At 37.8% G+C, this 22376-nt stretch overlaps 1 protein-coding gene across 1 annotated transcript in view; it reads left to right on the top strand.

The window, feature by feature from the left end:
* Window positions 1-22376, top strand: part of LOC140732124 (band 4.1-like protein 4B) — a 354588-nt gene that overhangs the window by 108766 nt on the left and 223446 nt on the right. Inside the window, exon 2 of the mRNA XM_073054310.1 lies at window positions 699-803. Within this exon, the coding sequence (XP_072910411.1) occupies window positions 699-803 (105 nt within the window). The remainder of the gene's footprint in view (window positions 1-698; window positions 804-22376) is intronic.

Genomic DNA, 22376 nt, shown 5'->3' with positions numbered 1-22376 from the left:
CCTGGAGCTTGATTGGTTGGTGCACATAGTCGCAAGTTATTCTTATTTTGCATTTGTGGATAAGTAATTTAAGTGACTATTGATTGGATCAGTGAACATTGTTGTACACTTTGTTGTAATTGTGGTGGTACCTCAACATATCATCAACATAAAATTACAAGTAGACTTGCGCATACTATTAAAAGATGATGGCGGCATCATTGCATAAGGAATAGTGTGTGAGATAATTTAATAGCCTTTATCCATAATATTACAAGATGGGAGTTTAGATGCATCTGCATCAAAGCTACATTGGGGCATCTTGTTATCATAGTAGTAAGCATGGTGCTATTACAACGTTGGGCATCGAAGTTCAATTTTGGGTGCTCTCCCCATGAGTGCATCTGTTTCCACTGCGTGCTCAGTCCAAAGATGTACCAGTTAGTAGGTTAATTGGTCATTGTAAATTGTTCTGTGATTAGGCCAGGGTTAAACCGGGAGGTTGTTTGGCAGTGCAGCTCAGTAGGCCAGAAGGGCCTGTTCTGCACTGTATCTCTAAAATAAAATTTAAAAAAGTAACTATGCATGAATGAGTTATTTTATTAATGTCTTAGTGTATTGAATGTTAGGTTTCAATAAGGATTGCTTTGGTTATGTTTTTCATATAATTCAATCTTCAAAACAACAATTCAAATTTCATATGCTCTTTATTTTCATAGAAAAATGCAAAAGGCCAAGATCTCTTTGACCAAATTGTTTACCATTTGGACCTTGTGGAGACAGAATATTTCAGCCTGCAGTTCATGGACGCTTTACAAGTTTCAGTAAGTTATCTTCTGTTGTTTATATTAAAGGATAACTTTTTTACAATTTGTTTCCCCCAGGTTATGTCTAAATAATTCTTTGTTTTCTATTGGATTCAGGAAGGCAGTTAGATAGAAGTTAAATTAAGCTGATCTTAAAAATTGAATTTGTCATTTTTACTGATGTTTCTTTGTGGAATGAGAGAGAACAGATCTGAAAATGCCAACTCAATAGTGAACAAAGTTGATCAACAGCTTAAAAAACTTATGATCGCATAATATTATGTATGTGTAGGTGAAAAAGAACCTCAAATTAAATTAGTGCTCTGTGCACACCCTTCATTTCTTCAACTGATAAGCATAAGCCACTGAAATATTGTCAACTCTTTTAACTAGGGAGGACCCAGTGTGTATCTTTTGAGAAGGGGGTTTTTGACTTTCATTTAAAAGCCTTAGACAGATTGGATTTGAAACGTTCAGTTTGATGAAAAGATACATGACTTGTTGATGCTCAGTGAGGAAGCAAGGTACTGGCATAGTCTAATGCAGAGTAAAGGCATGTTTGAGAGGAATGGATGGATATGGGGTAAAAAGCAGTGTTGTGTTTTGCTTGCCTTTTGAAAGGATTCTCATCATTTGGAAGTATTGTTGGAAGTCTTAGCCTTGAGGATTTTCACTGAAGAAACCCAGGGATAGACCATTGCAAACATAGTACAGATGGCAGACTATCATTTTTCAAATATTCTTACAAGAATAAACTCTTGATTTTCTCTACAAATGCCTACAACAGGCATACCAAATAATGCTAGCTTGAAGTGGCAAAGGGGAGGTACGATTATAAATGGAGCAGAATTGTATGGACTTAAGGTCTGCTTTCAAAATACCATACCTTATTATTGGTTGGACTTCTAGTTAAGAAAACCATATTTGCGGATACAGTAGGGTTTTTTAAATCCTCTTAGATAAGTACATGTAGCTTAGAAATATAGAGGGCTATGGGCTAGGAAATTCTAGGCAGTCTCTAGAGCAAGTTACATGGTTGGCTTGACATTGTGGGCTAGAGGGCTGTAAATCTCTATTTTCTCTATATTCTCTGGGTCAGATGTGCCAATAGGAACCAATCAAGGCAGATCCAGAGTTTTATTCCAAGAACCAGAGAGATTGCTACAGATTAATGGTAGGATATAGTAAAACTTCCTCAGAATCTATTAATTTAAATACACAACTGTAAATGGATTCTAAGTACTTCATTTATTTATTAAAGAGAAGACTTTTTGTATCTCCAGGTGTTTAAGGTCATGTTTTTAAATACTTGATTGACTGTCGAACATTAGCTAAGTCATTAATTTGTCCCATGTATTAATTATAATTCCTCATGTGACTAAGTAGCATTCATTGACTTATACACAGGGAATTCTGACATATGAATTCCCTGTACTGAGCTTCCATTTGAAGATTTTTTGGGCCTGTGATGCTCCAATTTTGTGATTAAACAGGCAATTTTAGGATACTGGTTATTAACAAAATACTGTTTGTTTGTTCCCCGTACCAAGAAAGTGCATAGAGGGGGAAAAAACCTGCAAGGTTTGAAGTCTAAAACAATAATAGAGAAGGCTAGGAAAACTCAACAGGTCATTACCCTGAAATATCGACCCTTCTTGACCTGAAATTTCAACCTTTCTTTTCTTTTTCAAGGTTGCTGCTTGAATTGCTGAGTGCCTGCAGCATTCTCTATTTTTTAAGTAAAATAGTGCCTGGAACAGCAATGCGAAATGGGATTTTGTATTGTTGTATAGGTTTTGTTGGTCAGGGCAGCTAAAGTGCCTGGATATTTGGAAATATTGGGAAAAGCACAGCTGAATGCCAAAATGCCATTTGAGCTCTTTTTACTCATTAATTGAATGTGGCTGTTACTGAAAATGTCAGATTGATAATGGTGAATATATTTCTTGAATCAGTGCAATTTTTTTGCTAGTACTATTAAAAGTACTATTTGGTAGGGATGTTTCAGAATTTTTAACCAAGCCATGATGAAGGATAGGTGATTTGATGTTTGACTTGGTGGTACACCACTGTGCACCTGCAGCAGAGAGCAAGGATGTTGAAGATGTTTGAGCAGGTGCTTTATCCTGGATATTGTTGATGTAACTTAAGCTTTGTTGTAGCTGGTCTAATTTAGACAAGCACATTCCAACACATTCCTGACTTATACTGTGGTTGTGGAATCAAAAAGTGAGTTGCCTTTGATTTGTGGTAGGATTGGTTTATGTAATCATTTATGTAAATAAGGCTTTAATAAAATCTGAGAACTGCATTTCCATTATTTCACATTAGATGAGTAAGTCGACCAGTTATATTGAATACACATTAACATGTGAAGAGAATGACACCACACCATGATAAATGAACAAGTTTCCCTCACCAAGGATATTGTGACACTTACAGTCATCTGAGCAGTTATGGAAGAATATATTTGTGTAATATATTATGTAACAAGAGGGACAAATATGTCTGTTCTCTCAACAATACTTATAAAGATATTCTAATAATCACAAGTGAGCTATTAACAATAATTTGTCAAAACTGTTGATTTCCATATGGAGTTCCCTGATTTGCCATTCTTAAAGTTTGCATTGGGCTTCATTGGCTAAAAGTAAGAACATCAGAATGGGAATGGAATGGAAAATTAGTGACAGGTAACTGGAAGCAAGGGTCACCCCTACTGAGATTGAAAGAAGAGCTTTATTTGTCACGTGTACTTTGAAACACTGAAACATAAAGTGAAATGTGAAGTTTGTGTCAAATCAAAACACAGAGTTATGCTGGAGTCAGCCTGCAAGTGTGGCCTTGTTTCTGGCGCCGAAATAGCACGGCCACAGCTTACTAACCCATACCTCTTTGGAATTTGTGAGGAAAATGGAGGATCCGTAGGAAATCCATGCAATCATGGAGAGAATATAAACTCCTTACAGACAGCTTTGGGAGTTGAACACAGATGTTGTAAAGCAATTGCACTAACTGCCACCCTATCGACAAAGTGGTTATGCAGTGAAAGTGGAGATGTGATTGTATTGAGGAGACAGTATCTGTGCCTGTTTGAGAAAGGTGTAGTTAGATGTAATTAAAATGACTTTATACAGAGAAAGCTGTTGAATTTCTAATGTTGGCATTTTTAGTTTTATGTTTGGATAGATAGGATGATATTGGTATAATTGGTTTTAAAGGATAAAACATTATTAATGATGATAGTCACTGAAGTTGGTGTTACTTTCTTTTATTGAGAATGAGAGATACTTGTTTCCCCTTTTGGAGCTGTGAAATTGCTGAAACAGTTGGAGTTCACTGATTTGTATATTTCATGTATCTATCAATTGCAGTGAGATGTAGTTCAAGATGAAATAGTCCAATATTTATTGTTTCAAAATTTCAGTAAAATCATGATTGAATATGTGGAAAGAATAGGGCACTTTATCTAGAAATGACATTGCAGTGAGGTCTCAAGATGGCGCTTATGGAGTAAACCACTTTTAGGCTTTGCTCCAAACCTTTTACGTCTTTTTAACCTACAAACACCCCTTAAAGGATCTTTTTATACTTATTCTAAAGGGGTCTAAACATACAGAATTTTTCTTTTTAACTATTTGAATTATTCTCAACTTGCTGAAATGTCTAGAGCAAAAGAATCGAAACAGACGAAAGAACCGATAACTTTAGAAACAATTGTGAAGCTTATAGAAGACAAATTTGAAGAACTGGAGAAAAAAATAACCGTAAAGCTTTTTCAGTTTGATGAGCGTGTAAAGTTATTCGAAGAAAAACTCCAAGCACTTACACTGGAATCACAAAAACAACAAGCAAGTATTTTGGCTCTTGAAGAAGCCGCTCGCAAGAAAGATCGTATAATTGAAACTTTTTAAGAAGAGCAAACTTCGACTTCTCAACAGATGGATCGTTATAAATTTAAAATTACTGATTTGGAAAATCGCTCTCGAAGACAAAATCTTCGGTTAATTGGGATTCCGGAAAAATTTGAGAGCGGTGATCTTACCGTTTTCTTCTCTAAATTTCTAATGGATGCCTTTGGTCCAGAGGTACTGGACTCTCCTCCGATAATCGACCGTGCACACCGTGTCTCCCGTTTTCGGTCTGATTCAAGTTTGAAACCACGACATGTAATTCTCCGGATCCATTACCCTCATACCAAAGAGCGTCTGATTCGGGCGGCCCGGAAAAACTCAGTTTTCAAGAGTTTAAATTTCGCATTCTGGAAGATTATAGCCCTGAAGTCTTAAGGGCAAGAATGGCTTTTAGATCGGTTATGTCGAAAATTCACCAGAAAGGCTGCAAGCAAGCGCTGCTATTTCCAGCACACTTGAGAGTTACTCTTGATGACGGAACTTTTTGGCTGTTTAAATCTCCAGCGGATGCTCAAAGTTTTTTGGAACAATGACATTCTATCGGGTTGACTAATGTAATAATTAGTCTATAGATTTGGATCTTTTACAGAACGATGTTTGTTTTTTTTGGGTATGGCTTACATGTATTTTTTATACACGGTTAAAGCTCTTTTTTCTAGGCTTATTTTGACTTTATTATTTTTCCATATTATTAATCTATTAGCTTTGAAAATAACTTATTAGGGTTATTTTTGTTTTTCTTTTTAAGCTTGTATACGCTTTTTTATATTTTTAACATTTAAATATTAAGATTTTTAAAAAGAAATAAAATGTTGTTTCTTCTTCCCGACAGACTTTAGTGCTTGGAACGTCATATCCATTTTGATGTGCTTGAAAGTTTTAAACTCTCATTTAAAATACCAATCCAGTATTAGTCATTTATGGGTTTTATCGTTTTAATTTTTTCTTTTTAACCCTTTTGTTTATATACATTTATAATACTAATTTTATATTTTAACTTTTGTTATACCAACCCTCTCTTATAATGTGGGTTGTTTGTATTTTTTTTAACTTTTTTTTTGTCTGAGTTGCCATCTTGAGACATGGGGGTAATTTTAGTGTTAGATTGCCTGCTTGCCTCTTTTTGGCTTTTTTCCTGGGGTTTTGAGGGTGGAGGGAGGGGGATTTTTCTTTTTTCTTTTCTTTTTGCTTGCTTTTTGCTTAGTTTTATTTCATGGGCTTATATGAAACTACAAAAATGGTTGCAGTGCTGTGACTTCCGGTTTCTCCTTGAACTTACTTCCTTCTTCCGGGTTTATGAGTTCACTTTTTTTTTAAACTTATGTGTTAACTGTAATAAATATTGTCAATATGGATAGGATTATTAATTTTGTTTCTTGGAATACTAATGGTTTAAATCATCTGATCAAATGAAAAAAAAACATTCAAAGTATTCCATAGAATGAATGCCAATGTTATTTTTGTGCAAGAGACTCATGTAAGGAAGGTGGATAGTCAACGATTGTTTAGGTTTTGGAAGGGCCAACAGTATCACTCAAATTCGCAAGCCAAAGTAAGAGGTGTTTCCATCTTTATAGATTCATCAACTTCTTTTATACATCATGAAACAATTGCAGATCCGCAAGGTAGATTTTTGCTTATTACTGGTCTACTTTTTAATCAAAAAGTTGTTTTAGTTAATGTTTATGCTCCAAATACTGATTGTCCTGAATTTTTTAAATGTTTATTTACATCCTTTCCTAATTTGAATCAATATAGATTGATAATGGGTGGGGATTTTAACTGTTGTTTAAACCCTTTGATGGATAGATCCAAGCCCACCCAAACTCTTCCGAATAAATCGGCTTCTCTCATTAACTCTTTTATGATTGATTCAGCTATTTGTGAAATTTGGCGTTTTCTACACCCTAATGACAAAGAGTTCTCATACTTTCCCCATGTTTATCATAATTACTCAAGAATTGATTACTTTTTCATTGATCACCATTTACTTACAGATGTTATTGATTGTAAATATGACTCTATTACCATATCTGATCATGCACCTCTGAAGTTATCTATTAAGATAACGGATTCATATATTAATGCTAAATTTTGGAGGTTCAATCCTGTTTTATTGCAGGATTCTGACTTTGTTAACTTTATTAAACAGCAAATTGATTTGTTTTTCTCAACAAATTCTACAGCAGAGATCTCTAGTGGAATTTTATGGGATACTTTTAAAGCATATATTCGTGGACAGATTATTTCATATTCTACTGGAGTTAGGAAACGAACTAATTCTAAAATATTAACATTAGTTGATAAAATCAAAGCAATTGATAAGATTTATTCAATGACTCCTAGCAAAGAACTTTATAAAGAAAGAGTGGAACTTCAAATGGAGCATAGCTTATTACTATCCTCCTCGATTGAAAGTCAGTTAATTAAATCAAAAACCCAATTCTATATATATGGAGATAAGTCTGGTAAATTACTAGCTAACCAATTGAGAATTGTTTCGGATAAACGACAGATTACCGTAGATTCCGGATTTTAAGCCGCTACTTTTTTCCCACATTTTGAACAGCTTTGAACTTTGCGGCCAATAATCCGAAGCGGCTAATGCATGATTTTTTTCATGCCGCCTCGTAAACATTTTGCCTGGTAACAGTAGACCAATAAAATTGATGAGTAGTTCACAGAGGACCAATGAAATTGTACGATAAATCAAGCGCACTTTCACAATTAAATTATTGTAAATCAGTCATTTGTACTCACCCTCATCAACATGGAAAACACTCGAAGCATTGTGCTACCTACCCTACTTAGTTTAAACTATATTTGTTTTCTGTACTACATCGCGGGATGCTATGTCGTCACACCCGGTTTCGCGGTGTCTTGTAGGAAAATGCCGTTTGCGATGAAACGGGACGGAGGGAGGGAGCGCATTACGCGAGCGGCTTTGGATCCGAGCGAAATCTGCTTTTAAATGCCGTTTGCGATGAAACGGAAAGGAGGGGGGGGAGCGCATTACGCGAGCGGCTTTGGATCTGAGCGAACTCTGCTTTTAAGTTAAAGGTATCAATAACTTTTCCTGGTAGGCTGCAGTATATATATTTTTTACCAGTCGTTAGGAGATATTGGAATGTTGTTCAGTAAAGAAGTATACGCAACGTATATTTAAAAGTAGCCGCGTACGGGCACGGTTCGAAAAAAAGCATTTGCAATATGTATTTGTTTTTGTTACCATATGGATTTAATTAAAAGTTAAAAAAATCCTCACGTGTAATATCTTTCTGTGTAAATATCTCATATTACAACGTGGGACACCTGCGGCCGAAAATCCGGTGCGGCCTAAAATCCGATGCGGCCTGTACAATTAAAAAAATGATTTTATTTCTAAAATTAGAGCCAGCGGCTTAAAATCAGGTGCGCTCTGTAGTCTGGAATCTACGGTACTAGGATTCGTAAACAAGATGGTACTTTGACGATCGATCACAAAGAGATAAATAAAGCCTTTCAAGATTTTTATAATTCCTTATATCAATCAGAATTTACTAAGGACTCTTCTATAATAAATGAATTTTTAAGGAATTTGAATATTCCAGAAGTAACTGTTGAGGACAGTGTATTTTTAGATACACTTATTATGGAGTCTGAAATAGAAAAGGCTATTTTTTCAATGAATTCGGGTAAAGCTTCTGGTCCAGATGGTTTCTCTGCAGAATTTTTAAAATCTTTTTCTTCCATACTTTCTCCTTGGCTTTGTAAAATTTTTAAAGATGCATTAAGTATAGGCAAATTACCACAATCTTTTTATGAAGCTTCTTTTTCTTTAATTCTTAAAAAAAGATAAAGACTCTACTGAATGTGCATCCTATCGGCCTATATCCTTGTTGAATACGGATTTTAAGATTTTTAGTAAAATTTTGGCTATTAGATTAGAAAATATATTACCTCGAATTATTTCTGAAGATCAGACTGGATTTATTAAAAATCGCTATTCATCTTTTAACATTAGAAAATTAATTAATATTATTTATACTTCTTCATCTAAAATACCAGAATGTGTCATTTCTTTAGATGCCGAAAAAGCATTTGATAGAGTTGAATGGCCATATTTATTTAATACAATGCAACATTTTAATTTTAGTTCAAAATTTATATCATGGATTAAATTAATATACCATAAACCCTTAACTTCGGTTTTTACCAATAATCAAAGATCCACTTTTTTTCAGCTATTTCGTGGTACAAGGCAAGGTTGTCCTTTAAGTCCTTTACTATTTGACATTGCTTTAGAACCTTTGGCTATAGCTATTCGTGAATCACCCAATATTCTGGGTGTTACCCATGGGGAGACGACTTATAAGGTATCATTATATGCGGATGATTTGTTATTATATATATCTGACCCTGAAAGATCTATTCCTGCTATTTCTTCTTTGCTCGCTCAATTTAGTAACTTTTCTGGTTATAAATTGAATTTTAATAAGAGTGAACTATTTCCATTAAATATGCATGTTCCAATTGATAAACATTTACCATATAAAATTGTTACAGATTATTTTACTTATTTAGGTATTAAAATTACTAAAAAACATAAGGATTTATTTAAAATTAATTTTCTACCTTTAATTGACCAAATTAAGCAGCTTGCTATTAGGTGGTCTCCACTATCTTTGTCATTGGTAGGCAGAGTTAATGCTATTAAGATGATGATACTACCTAAATTTTTATATTTATTTCAAGCATTACCAATTTTTATTCCTAAATCTTTTTTTGATACTGTTGACTCTAAAATATCTTCTTATTTGTGGCAGAACAAAAATCCTAGACTAGGCAAAAAATATTTACAGAAGCCTAAGAAGGAGGGTGGCTTGGCTCTACCAAACTTAAGATTTTACTATTGGGCAGTTAATATACGGTATTTATATACAGAGAAGCAGTTTCAGCGACAGGTTACTATCGATGCAATGCTCCTCAGACAGGATGAAGAGGTCAATACTCCCCAATGCCATTAGGCTTTACAATTCTACCGCCAGGACTTAAGAACTTTTTAAAAGCTGTTATTAATGCTTTTTGAGATAGTGATTTAGATGCATATCATATTCTTTACTGAGTTAAGTATTGTATGTAATTAGTTTTGCTACAACAAGTGTATGGGACATTGGAAAAAAGTTGAATTTCCCCATGGGGATGAATAAAGTATCTATCTATCTATCTATCTATCTATCTAATATTCTGGACACAAGAATCGACTATAGCTGCTTGCCCACAATGGGTAAATTTGGAATGTAAATCTGTGCAAGATTTTTCACTGATTTCAATCTTAGGATCTTCACTTCCTTTTTCTTTATTCAAAATGAATAAACAGACAACTAATCCCATAGTCAAATATACATTACGAATTTGGTTTCAATTTCGTAAATTTTTTGGCTTGAATAAGTTTATGCTGTCATGTCCTATAATATCTAACTACTTCTTTCGGCCTTCATCTATAGATCAAGCTTTTCTTTTATGGAAAACAAAAGGTATAACATGTTTTCGTGATCTGTTTTTGGATGATAACATTATGTCCTTTGAACAGCTATCTAATAAATATAATTTACCTAAAACCCATTTTTTTAGATATTTGCAAGTCAGAAATTTCTTTTCAAAAGGGTTTAGTAGCTATCATTTATAATATGATTGAGTGTACAGCCAGATGTATCAGAAAAAATTAAGAAGGAATGGCAAGAAGAATTGCATTGTCCTATATCCACTGAGCAATGGGAAATTTTTTTATCATTGGTAAATTCGTCCTCTATTTGTGCTAAACATGCCCTAATACAATTTAAGGTTGTACATAGAGCTCACATGTCTAAAGATAAACTTGCTCGATTTTATTCTCATGTTAATTCAACCTGTGACAGATGTCATTCTGATGTTGCTTCATTGACTCATATGTTCTGGTCTTGTCCTTGTTTACAAAATTATTGGAAAGATATTTTTAATATTATTTCAAGAGTTTTAAATATCAATTTCCAACCGCATCCTTTTACTGCAATCTTCGGTTTACCAATGATAGATAATAATCGTCTATCTGCTTCATCTCAACGAATGATTGCATTTGTTACATTAATGGCTAGAAGATCTATTTTACTGAATTGGAAAGAAATTAACCCTCCAACTGTATTTCAGTGGTTTTCTCAAACTATCTCTTGTTTGAGTTTAGAAAAAATTAGAAGCATAGTTTTTGATTCTTCAGTTAAATTTGAAGAAACTTGGAGACCATTTATTCAACATTTTCATATGAGTTAAATGGTCTTATCCTAAACCTTACTTTTATTATCCTTAATTATTTGGATGGAGGTTCGGAGTTATTGGCACTACTGTATGTATTTAACATTATATAATGCCCATGTTGGTTAGTTTTTTTTTCTCTTTTTTTTTGGGGGGGGGGGTTTCTCCTTTTCGGTTTCTTTTACATAAATACTATGAGTTTGGGAGGCCTTATATATTGATTATTATATATCTGATTGTCTATTTAAACTATTAATTATGTACTCTCAAATGCTTTGTATTCATATTTCATCTATGTTTTTCTTAAAATTAATAAAAAGATTTAAAAAGAAATGACATTGCAGAGAATCTTAATTCCATAAGACACAGAAGCAGAAATAGGCTATTCGGCCCATTGAATCTGCTCTGTCATTCCATCATGGCTAATTTATTATACCTCTCAATCCCATTCTTTTGCCATCTCCTTGTAACTTTTGACACTCTGACTAATCAAGAACATGTTAACTTTTTCAGTTATTTTCAGTTCTGGAAGTTGAAGGAGAGAGGGGCAGAAGGTGGCTTAAAGAAGGGCAGAGCTGGGAGATTAATGTTACTTTAGGAATGATAAAGAAAAGGATAAAAAGGGTGTGGAGTGGCAGTGGCAATATTTGCAGCTCTGTAAATGAACATCATGTTAGAAAGATTATCAAATGAAGTTATGGATTGCACTATAGAATGAAAAACAAATAGTAACAGTGATGGGAATATACTGTAGACAAGCAAAGTAGAACAGATTTCTGATGGCGATAAGAGTTATCATCATAGACTCATTGTAAATGGGTACAGAATCTGAATTCTGTTCCAAAAAACTTTATTAGCAAGCTTACCAAATAAAAAGATTTGTGTTATTAGGTAGGAATGCCATTCTGGGTTTAGTTTTATGGGATGAAGTTTGGGTAGGTGTAAGGAGTATGTTGTGAATTTAATATTTGAGTAATATTGTGAATATATTGTTTAAGTATTCTTTGTTGTTTACATAATGCATTGCAAGTTATATGTAAAAGTACTTAAATAACGTATGTCATTACGCCACCACGTCATATGTACGTTCTTTACTTAAAGTAAAAATGAAGTTAGACTCGAATTCTGGACTCCCTTGTTTTTCTTCCAATTAGTTTTATGTTTTGGAGTTACAAAGCAAGAAGTCAAAGCCAACATAAAAGCCAAAAAGAGTTCATAATTTAATGGGAAGGCAGAGGATTGGGAAGCTTTTAAAAACCAACAGAAGGCAGCTGAGATGTCATCAAGAACGAAAAGATGGAATAAGAAAGTAAGTTCGCCGATAGTATTAAACAGGATCCCAAAAGTTTCTAATGATAAAGAGTGACACAGGTTTGAAAGATGCTGCGTCTTTATGGGTAGAGTTAAGGAATTGCAATGGTTAAAATACCCTGACGTGAATTATATACAGGCCTCTGAAGAATAGCCAGGATATGGGTATAAATTCCAATGGGAGATGGAATAGGAATGTAAAAAAGAAGGCAATGTGTTAGGATAGTCATGGGGGATTTCAGTCTGCAGATAGATTGAGAAAATCGGTTTGCTGCTGGATCCCAAGAAAAGGGGTGCCTACTAAATGCCTTTTTAGAGTTGCATGTGGCTGAGCCTTTCAGGGAAGAGGCAATTCAGTATTGGGTGTTGTATGATGAACCAGATTTGATAAGGGAGCTCAAGGTAAAGGAACCCTTAGGAAACAGTGATCATAATATGATGGACTTCACCCTGCAGTTTGAGAGGGAGAAGATAATGTCAGATGTATTAGTATTACAGTGGAGTAAAGAAAATTACAAAGCCATGAAAGAGGAGCTGCCCAAAGTCCAGCACAGTGAACCACTTCAGACCACTCAGATAGGCCAGTGTGTCCTTGATTCTCGGGACTATATACAGGTTGGGGACTGTACGCCTGTGCAGAGTACAATAGTTTGCACACATTGGTACCTTCCCATTCTTCTTCATGGCCACTGCTATTGGAGACACATAAGGACTTCTAGACTCAGTGATGATCCCAGCTTCCACAGATGCTGCAGAACGTCTTCCACCTCTGTTGCCGCGACCTTTCTCTGAATGGGGTGTCCTCTGTCACCCAGATGGTGTGGCGAGTGCTCTTGGAACAACCCACATCAAACTTGTCACAAGAAAACACATCTTCCAGCTTCAACATCTTCTCCATCAACCTGCTCTTCCAACCTCCAGGTATCAAAGAGTCCACAAAATTGAATGACTCAGCAGTCAACTTTCCCTTTTTTGGAGTGAGTTTCTCCCCAGCTTGTCTCACAGGGATACTAGACATTATTGTCACCAGAAGGAGGTGTGCCAGTGGCATCTCACACCTGAGGGTGACCTCTCTTTCCAAATTCCACCGAGAGCTTCTGTAGTACGGGCCTCATCAATACTCCCAGGTAAACATGAATTCTCTTCATAGTCTTTTGGAGCATCCATGAAGAGGGCCTTGACCTTAGGCATTCTGGGAAATTTGGGGTTTCCCATCACTCTGGCTCACCTCCCCAGGCCGTAACATGACTCATTTAGACTGGGTATACCACACAGTCCCTCGTTTATGCCCATCATCCAGCCCAGTATGGACATGCACTTCCTCAAAAACAGCTCGTTACATAGGGTGAATGGACAGCATTTTCAGAAAGCGCTCTCTAACTTTCTCCTTGAGGGCTCCCTCTACCCTCTTCACATTAGGAGTATTTGTCTCCACAAGAATTGAGGCTTCGCCCTTCTTGTCTGGGTCTGGACAAACCAGCACCAATGTATCAAGGACCTCAGCTACTCTCACATCTGCCTTTGAAAACTCCAGATGCAATGACAATAGATCATAAGATAGAGGAGCAGAATTAGGCCATTTAACCCACTGAGTCTGCTCTGCCATTCAATCGTGGCTGATCCTTTTTTTCTCCTTCTCAACCCCAGTTCCCGGCCTTCTCCCCATAACCTTTGATGCCATGTCCAATCAAAAACCTATCAATCTCTGCCTTAAATACACCCAACAAACTGGCCTCCACTGCTTCATGTGGCAACAAATTCCACAAAATCACCACCCTCTGGCTGAATAAATTTCTTTGCATCTCTGTTTTGAATGGATGCCCCTCTATCCTGAGGCTGTGCCCTCTTGTCCGAGACTCTCTCAACATGGGAAACATCCTTTCCACATCTACTCTGTCTAATCCTTTCAACATTCGAAAGGTTTCAATGAGATTCCCCCTCATCCTTCTGAATTCCAGCGAGTACAGACCCAGAGCCATCAAGCGTTCCTCGTATGATAACCCTTTCATTCCTGGAATCATCCTTATGAACCTCCTCTGAACCCTCTCCAATGCCAGCACATCTTTTCTTACATGAGGAGCCCAAAACTGTACACAATACTCAAGGTGAGGTCTCATCAGTGCCTTATAAATTCTCAGCATCACATCCTTGCTCTTGTATTCTAGACCTCTTGAAATGAATGCAAACATGGCATTTGCCTTCCTCACCACCGACGCAACCTGCAAGTTAACAAGGTCTCCAAATCTTTGCATCTGAGAATTTTGGATTTTCTCCCCATTTAGAAAATAGTCTGCCCATTTATTTCGACCATGCATTTTCCAACATTATAATTCATTTGCCACTTTCTTGCCTATTCTCCTAGTCTTTCTGCATCCTACCTGTTTCCTCAATGCTACCTGACCTTCCACCAATCTTTGTATCATCTGCAAACTTGACATTAGAGCCAACTATTTCATCATCTAAATCATTTATATACAGCATAGAAAAAGTGGTCCCGACACCGACCCCTGCGGAACACCACTAGTCACTGGCAGCCAACTAGACAAAGATACTTTTATTCTCACTAGCTGCCTTCTTCCAATCAGCCAATGCTCTAACCATGTTAGTAAGTTTCCTGTAATACCATGGGTCTTAACTTGGTAAGCAGCGTCATATGTGGCACCTTATCAAAGGCCTTCTGAATGTCAAAATATACAACATCCGCTGTACCCGTTTATTTATTCTACTTGTAATCTCAAAGAATTCCAGCAGGTTCATCAGACAGGATTTTTCTTGAAGGAAACCATGCTGACTTTGTCCTATCTTGTCCTGCATTACCAAGCACTCTATCACCTTGTCCTTAACAATTGACTCTAACATCTTCCCAGCCACTGAGGGCAGGCTAACTGGTTTACAATTTTCTTTCTGCTGCCTTCCTCCTTTTTTAAAGAGTGGTGTGACACTTGCAATTTTCTAGTCCTCTAACATCATGCCAGATTCCAATGATTTTTGAAGACAGTGAAGACAGATGCAAAAATACTCATTTAGTTCATCTGCTATCTCTCATCTTTTTTTTTATTGTTTACACACTTGAAAAAGCTTTTACTTTTATATTAATTGATATAATACCAAATATTTTAACTTGATATTAACTTTAACTTTAATGAAAATTAATTTTAACTTTAACTTTTATAATACTTCATATTTTGATATTTTAACACTTTGATATTATTTGCTAGCTTGCTTTCATATTTTATCTTTTCACTTCTAATGATTCTTTTAGTTGCTCTCTGTAGGTTTTTAAAAACTTCCCAATCCTCTATCTTTCCCGCTAATTTTTGCTTTGTCGTGTACCCTCTCTTTTGTTTTTACATTAGCTTTGACTTCCCTTATCAGCCATGGTTGTACTATTTTGCAATTTGAGTATTTCTAATACACATGTCCTGCACCTTCCTCATTTTTCCCAGAAATACACACCATTGCTGCTCTGCTGACATCCTGTCAGCAGCTCCTTCCAATTGACTTTGGTCAACTCCTCTCTCATATCTCTGTAATTTCCTTTACTCTACTGAAATACTGCTTCATCAGACTTTACTTTTTCCCTGTCAAGTTTCAAGTTGAACTCAATCATATTGAGATCACAACCATCATATGGATGGTTATCTGTCCTAAGGCCTCAGATCTCTGGTGCACAGAGTGGCATCAATGGTAAATGCGTCAATACCTGTTGTAAAATGAACAGTACAGCAGAGTAACCTGAGAACCTGTGTGAAATATGGCTCTAGCATAAATACCCTCAATCCATAGTGATGCACTGGAGCTTGACCCACTAAGCCTTCAGGAATAGGTTTTTTTGATGTAGGGTGTTACCTGATATATTGCCAGGAACGTGTTTCCCCACTCCCCCCCGCCACCCCCCCCCAAGATGCCAGGCTGTTCCCTCACTAGGTCTCTTGTAAGTTTCTTGACGTCTCTCTCCACTTAGGTACCTGGGGGCTCACTTGTTTTCTTGTCCTTTACACTCACGCCTGAAGTGTCCCTCTTCACCACAGTTATAACAGACAATACCGGTCACTCCCATTCTCGCGGGATCCTGTTCACTAGCAGCCCTCTACTGAGTCAGTTCCCCACAAGGGGTCCGACTCCATGTTGGCTTTATCATGCAGGGTGGCCGCACCTGCCGGTAACAGCCAGGACATCTCAGTCCTAAGCTCTGCCACGAGCTCCTTTACCACTCCCTGGGGTGGGCTATCTGTCAGTGGTCAGTTCAGCTAAGGGGGTTACTACCGAGGACTGAACCCTGCTGACGGAGGCCTCCCGTGTCTCCACATTCTCCTCCTCTCTTACTTCTCTGATAGGCTCGACAAATGGGGGGGGGGGCGCATCTTATGAGACACTCAGACCCCAAGTGATTATGACCTGTGACTTTTTCCTGTTGGTCCATTCTTTACTGATTAACCTCAGCCATTTGAATGGGTCCCCTATGCTGCAAAGAACGCAACTGCCCCTCTAGCTGAAAAACGTAGGCAAAATGTTTCTCCTCCTCCTCCTGAAACATGTCCAAAATCCTGTCATAAGCTCCATTGGGCTTCCTGTCACGCTAAAAACATTTTCTACCACTTGCATGTAGCCTGCAGAAGTAGCAGTTCTGTGCCTTTAAGGATCTCAATATGTCAGCAGACAGCCCCCTCAGACTCTCTACCAATCACTGTCTTTTCATGTAATCAGAGCATTGCCACTGATCCAGCATCTGAGAGGTTTGCTTCATCCAAGTCTCATGCTCAGGCTTCGTTCCTGAGAACGTAACTGGGACTTTGAACCTGTGCACTTTGCCATTTATTTGCCAAGGATTAAAGGCCGCTACCAACTCAGAATGCTCACCCCTCGCTGGAGGACTCATTAGACCTTCCTCTTGCTACACAGAAAGATGAGCAACTTGTCTCCACCCCCAGCTTTGGGAAACTCCGCTTCCTATTCAGCATACTCACTTACACTCCCTTCCTCCCAGAAAGTATAGCCTGCCCATGCCCCCCACCCAGGTCCCCAATAATACCAGGCAGATCCATTGCTGTTAGATCTGTGCTAGTGTGAACTAAAACAAAGTCTTTGCCTACCATTTTGTCAAACCTCCGGTCCATGATCGTAACTGTTCCTAATGCTTTAACAGTATTTAAAGTCAGAATTCACAATTCATCAGGGATATGAATGTCTACCCCGTTCAATACACATGCATACATTACCAGTAACCCCGTAGATTCGCACCACTGCTCAACCCGTACAGCGTCCATAACCACATATCTTAATCACTTTACCGGACAATAGTTTAACACAGGCTTAAACACACAACCTACTGGATCAAAGCTCAGAGCAATCACGCAGCATCCAGTGAAATTGATCTGGGACGATTCTCCCACAAATGAAACCCTGCTGGTTTCCTTGCTGCGTAAGTCTAGCGAATACACACGCCAGTCCTGCCAAACTGGTGAGATTGAGGCTGCTCTGCCAGCCCGAACCCGGTTTGTGTGGATGCTGTGTAATTTGCTACCCTGTAGCAACTCAATGCCAAGAAATAAGACAGCACACTCATGCGATAAAAGGAATTATCTTTATGAATCTTAGCTAGGGGTTTAGTAAAGTAAAGAAAGGGAAAAAAAACAAAAAGGGCCCATTATAATTAAACAGTCAGATGTGCTCAACTCTTCCCAAAATTCGTATTCACTGATCCTCAGTCGATCTCAGTGCATCGAATCACAGTTCCCCACCGATTGAATCTCTTGCGCAGTTCTCTCCAGTGTCTGCTCTCTTCATCCCTCAGTGAACAAAAAAACCCAAGGCCAACCTTAGTCTCCCTCGCAAAACCACTCCCCCCCCAGTGTTCTTGCAAACCTTCTTCCAGTTCCACCATCCTAAATTGATGCCACACGTTCCTTAGCATCTCTTAATTTCAACAATAACCCAAACAGGCTGAGAGCAGAACAGACTGCTCTCACAGAACTACTAAAATGAAATACCGACAGCATAGCAGTAAATATGTGAATCAGGGTGTTAACAGCTGCTTAACAAGTTAAGAGAGAATAGTATTACAGGAAAGGTACCAACATGAATAAAGTAGTGGCTAATTGGCAGGAGGCTGAGAATGGGAATATTTCTAGCTGGCTACCAGTAACTATTGATGATCTATTATGCGACCACTTTGTTTTACGTTATATATCAATGATTTGGATGACACAATTGATGGCTTTGTTGCAAAGTTTGCTGACAATGTGAAGGTGGAGGGCTGGGTTGTTTTGAGGAAGTAGAGGGGCTACAGAAGGATTTAGACATATTAGATGAAGATAACATCTGAAGACAACAATTGATCACTTAAGAGCAAAGTCTACTGTTAGAGAAGAAAGGTGTCCAGAGCTATCAGAGCCACTTCCTGCAGTTCCAGAGTCAACTCCATCAACTTCCACGGAGGAGGACCCAGAACCTGAGATTGTTTGACAGCCACAAGTCTCACCTGCCTCATGTCAGGAAAGACATTATTCCACAAGAGTAAGAAATCTTCTGCGATAAATCTTTTGGCCTGTATGTAACAATATAAAGTTTACTTTGTTGTAGATGTCTGTACAGTAGTTGCATTATATATTATATTGTATATATATATATAAGTTGATATGTGTGCATATAGGTTGAGATATATTTTATGTCAATTTGGAATTTATAGCTAAGCAGGGAGGAGTTTTTGTATTTAATATTTCAGTAATATTTGAGTAATATTGAAAATATATTGTTTGATTAAGCATTCTTTGGTTAATTATTGTATTGCAAATTAAATGTACAAGTATGTAAATAGCATACGCCATTACGCCACCATGTCATATGTATGCTCCCTGCTTAAAGTAAAAATGAAATTTGACTGGCATTCTGGACTCCCTTGATTTTCTTCCAGTTTTATGTTTTGACGTTACTAAGCATAATAGAGTACTAGTAGTGAGTATTATTTTTGTTTGGCTCTGATCCATTTAGATTTAGCGTATATATTGGAAACCATATAACAATCACAGCACGGAAACAGGCCATTCCGGCCCTCCTAGTCCGTGCCGAACTCTTAATCTCACCTAGTCCCACCTACCCGCACTCAGCCCATAACCCTCCACTCCTTTCCTGTCCATATACCTATCCAATTTTACCTTAAATGACACAACTGAACTGGCCTCTACTACTTCTACAGGAAGCTCATTCCACACAGCTATCACTCTCTGAGTAAAGAAATACCCCCTCGTGTTTCCCTTAAACCTTTGCCCCCTAACTCTCAAATCATGTCCTCTCGTTTGAATCTCCCCTACTCTCAATGGAAACAGCTTATTCACATCAACTCTATCTATCCCTCTCAAAATTTTAAATGCATCGATCAAATCCCCCCTCAACCTTCTATGCTCCAATGAATAGAGACCTAACTTGTTCAACCTTTCTCTGTAACTTAAGTGCTGAAACCCAGGTAACATCCTAGTAAATCGTCTCTGCACTCTCTCTAATTTATTGATATCTTTCCTATAATTCGGTGACCAGAACTGTACATAATATTCCAAATTTGGCCTTACCAATGCCTTGTACAATTTTAACATTACATCCCAACTTCTGTACTCAATGCTCTGATTTATAAAGGCCAGCGTTCCAAAAACCTTCTTCACCACCCTATCTACATGAGACTCCACCTTCAGGGAACTATGCACTGTTATTCCTAGATCTCTCTGTTCCACTGCATTCCTCAATGTCCTACCATTTACTCTGTATGTTCTATTTGGATTATTCCTGCCAAAATGTAGAACCTCACACTTCTCAGCATTAAACTCCATCTGCCAACGTTCAGCCCATTCTTCTAACCGGCATAAATCTCCCTGCAAGCTTTGAAAACCCACCTCATTATCCACAACACCTCCTATCTTAGTATCATCGGCATACTTACTAATCCAATTTACCACCCCATCATCCAGATCATTTATGTATATTTGATGCACCATCAATAACTCACTCTGAGACGTAGAAGTGAGATATCGGCTTTTATTGACTGGAAGAATGAACAACACAACATCCTGGAGAATGAGGGCCGGCCTCAGGCCTCATTTGCCTTTATACAGGGGTTTGTGGGAGGAGCCACAGGAGCAGTCAGCAGGTGTCTGTTGGGAGCAAACCACTCTGGTATATGTAGTTCACCACAATATTACAAACAACATTGGGCCCAAAACAGATCCCTGAGGCACCCCGCTAGTCACCGGCCTCCATCCCGACAAACAATTATCCACCACTACTCTCTGGCATCTCCCATCTAGCCACTGTTGAATCCATTTTATTACTCCAGCATTAATACCTAACGGCTGAACCTTCTTAACTAACCTTCCATGTGGAACTTTGTCAAAGGCCTTGCTGAAGTCCATATAGACTACATCCACTGCCTTACCCTCGTCAACATTCCTCGTAACTTCTTCAAAAAATTCAATAAGGTTTGTCAAACATGACCTTCCATGCACAAATCCATGCTGGCTACTCCTAATCAGATCCTGTCTATCCAGATAATTATAAATACTATCTCTAAGAATACTTTCCATTAATTTACCCACCACTGATGTCAAACTGACAGGTCTATAATTGCCAGGCTTACTTCTAGAACCCTTTTTAAACAATGGAACCACATGAGCAATACGCCAATCCTCCGGCACAATCCCCGTTTCTAATGACATCTGAAAGATCTCCATCAGAGCTCCTGCTATCTCTACACAAACTTCCCTCAAGGTCCTGGGGAATATCCTGTCTGGACCCGGAGATTTATCCACTTTTAAATTTCTTAAAAGCGCCAGTACTTCCACCTCTTTAATTGTCATAGGTTCCATAACTTCCTTACTTGTTTCCCACACCTTACACAATTCAATATCCTTCTCCTTAGTGAATACCGAAGAGAAGAAATCGTTCAAAATCTCTCCCATCTCCCTCGGCTCCACACATAGCTGACCACCCTGATTCTCTAAGGGACCAATTTTATCCCTCACTATCCTCTTGCTTTTTATATAACTGTAGAAACCTTTCGGATTTACTTCCACCTTATTTGCCAAACCAAACTCGTATCTTCTTTTAGCTTTTCTAATCTCTTTCTTAAGATACCTTTTACATTCTTTATATTCCTCGAGCAATTCCTTTACTCCATGCTGCCTATATCTATTATAGACATCCCTCTTTTTCCGAACCAAGTTTCTAATATCCCTTGAAAACCATGGCGCTTTCAAACCTTTAACCTTTCCTTTCAACCTAACAGGAACATAAAGATTCTGTACCCTCATAATTTCACCCTTAAATGACCTCCATTTCTCTATTACATCCTTCCCATAAAACAACTTGACCCAATCCACTCTATCTAAATCCCTGCACATCTCCTCAAAGTTAGCCTTTCTCCAATCAAAAATCTCAACTCTAGGTCCAGTCCTGTCCTTCTCCATAATTATATTGAAGCTAATGCTATTGTAATCACTGGACCCGAAGTGCTCCCCAACACATACATCTGTCAGCTGACCTGTCGCATTTCCTAAAAGGACATCCAACACTGCCCCATCTCTAGTCGGTACTTCTATGTATTGTTGCAAAAAACTATCCTGCACACATTTCACAAACTCTAAACCATCCAGCCCTTTTACAGAATGAGCTTCCCAATCTATGTGTGGAAAATTGAAATCTCCCACAATCACCACCTTGTGTTTACTACAAATATCTGCTATCTCCTTACACATTTGCTCTTCCAACTCACGCTCCCCATTAGGTGGCCCATAATACACTCCTATCAGTGTTACTACACCTTTCCCATTCCTCAATTCCACCCAAATAGTCTCCCTAGAGGAGCTCTCTAATCTATTCTTCCAAAGCACCGCCATAAGATTTTCTCGGACAAGCAATGCAACACCTCCTACTCTATCACACCTGAAGCAACTAAATCCAGGAATATTTAGTTGCCAATCACACCCTTCCTGCAACCATGTTTCACTAATAGCTACAACATCATAATTCCAGGTATCAATCCACGCTTTAAGCTCATCCACCTTTCTTACAATGCTCCTAGCATTAAAATAGATACATTTAAGATGCTCTCCAC

The sequence above is a fragment of the Hemitrygon akajei genome, chromosome 8, assembly GCF_048418815.1.
Source record: "Hemitrygon akajei chromosome 8, sHemAka1.3, whole genome shotgun sequence".
NCBI lineage: Eukaryota > Metazoa > Chordata > Chondrichthyes > Myliobatiformes > Dasyatidae > Hemitrygon > Hemitrygon akajei.
The sequence above is the reverse complement of the archived record's forward strand: the minus strand, read 5'-3'. Positions and strand labels throughout refer to the sequence as shown.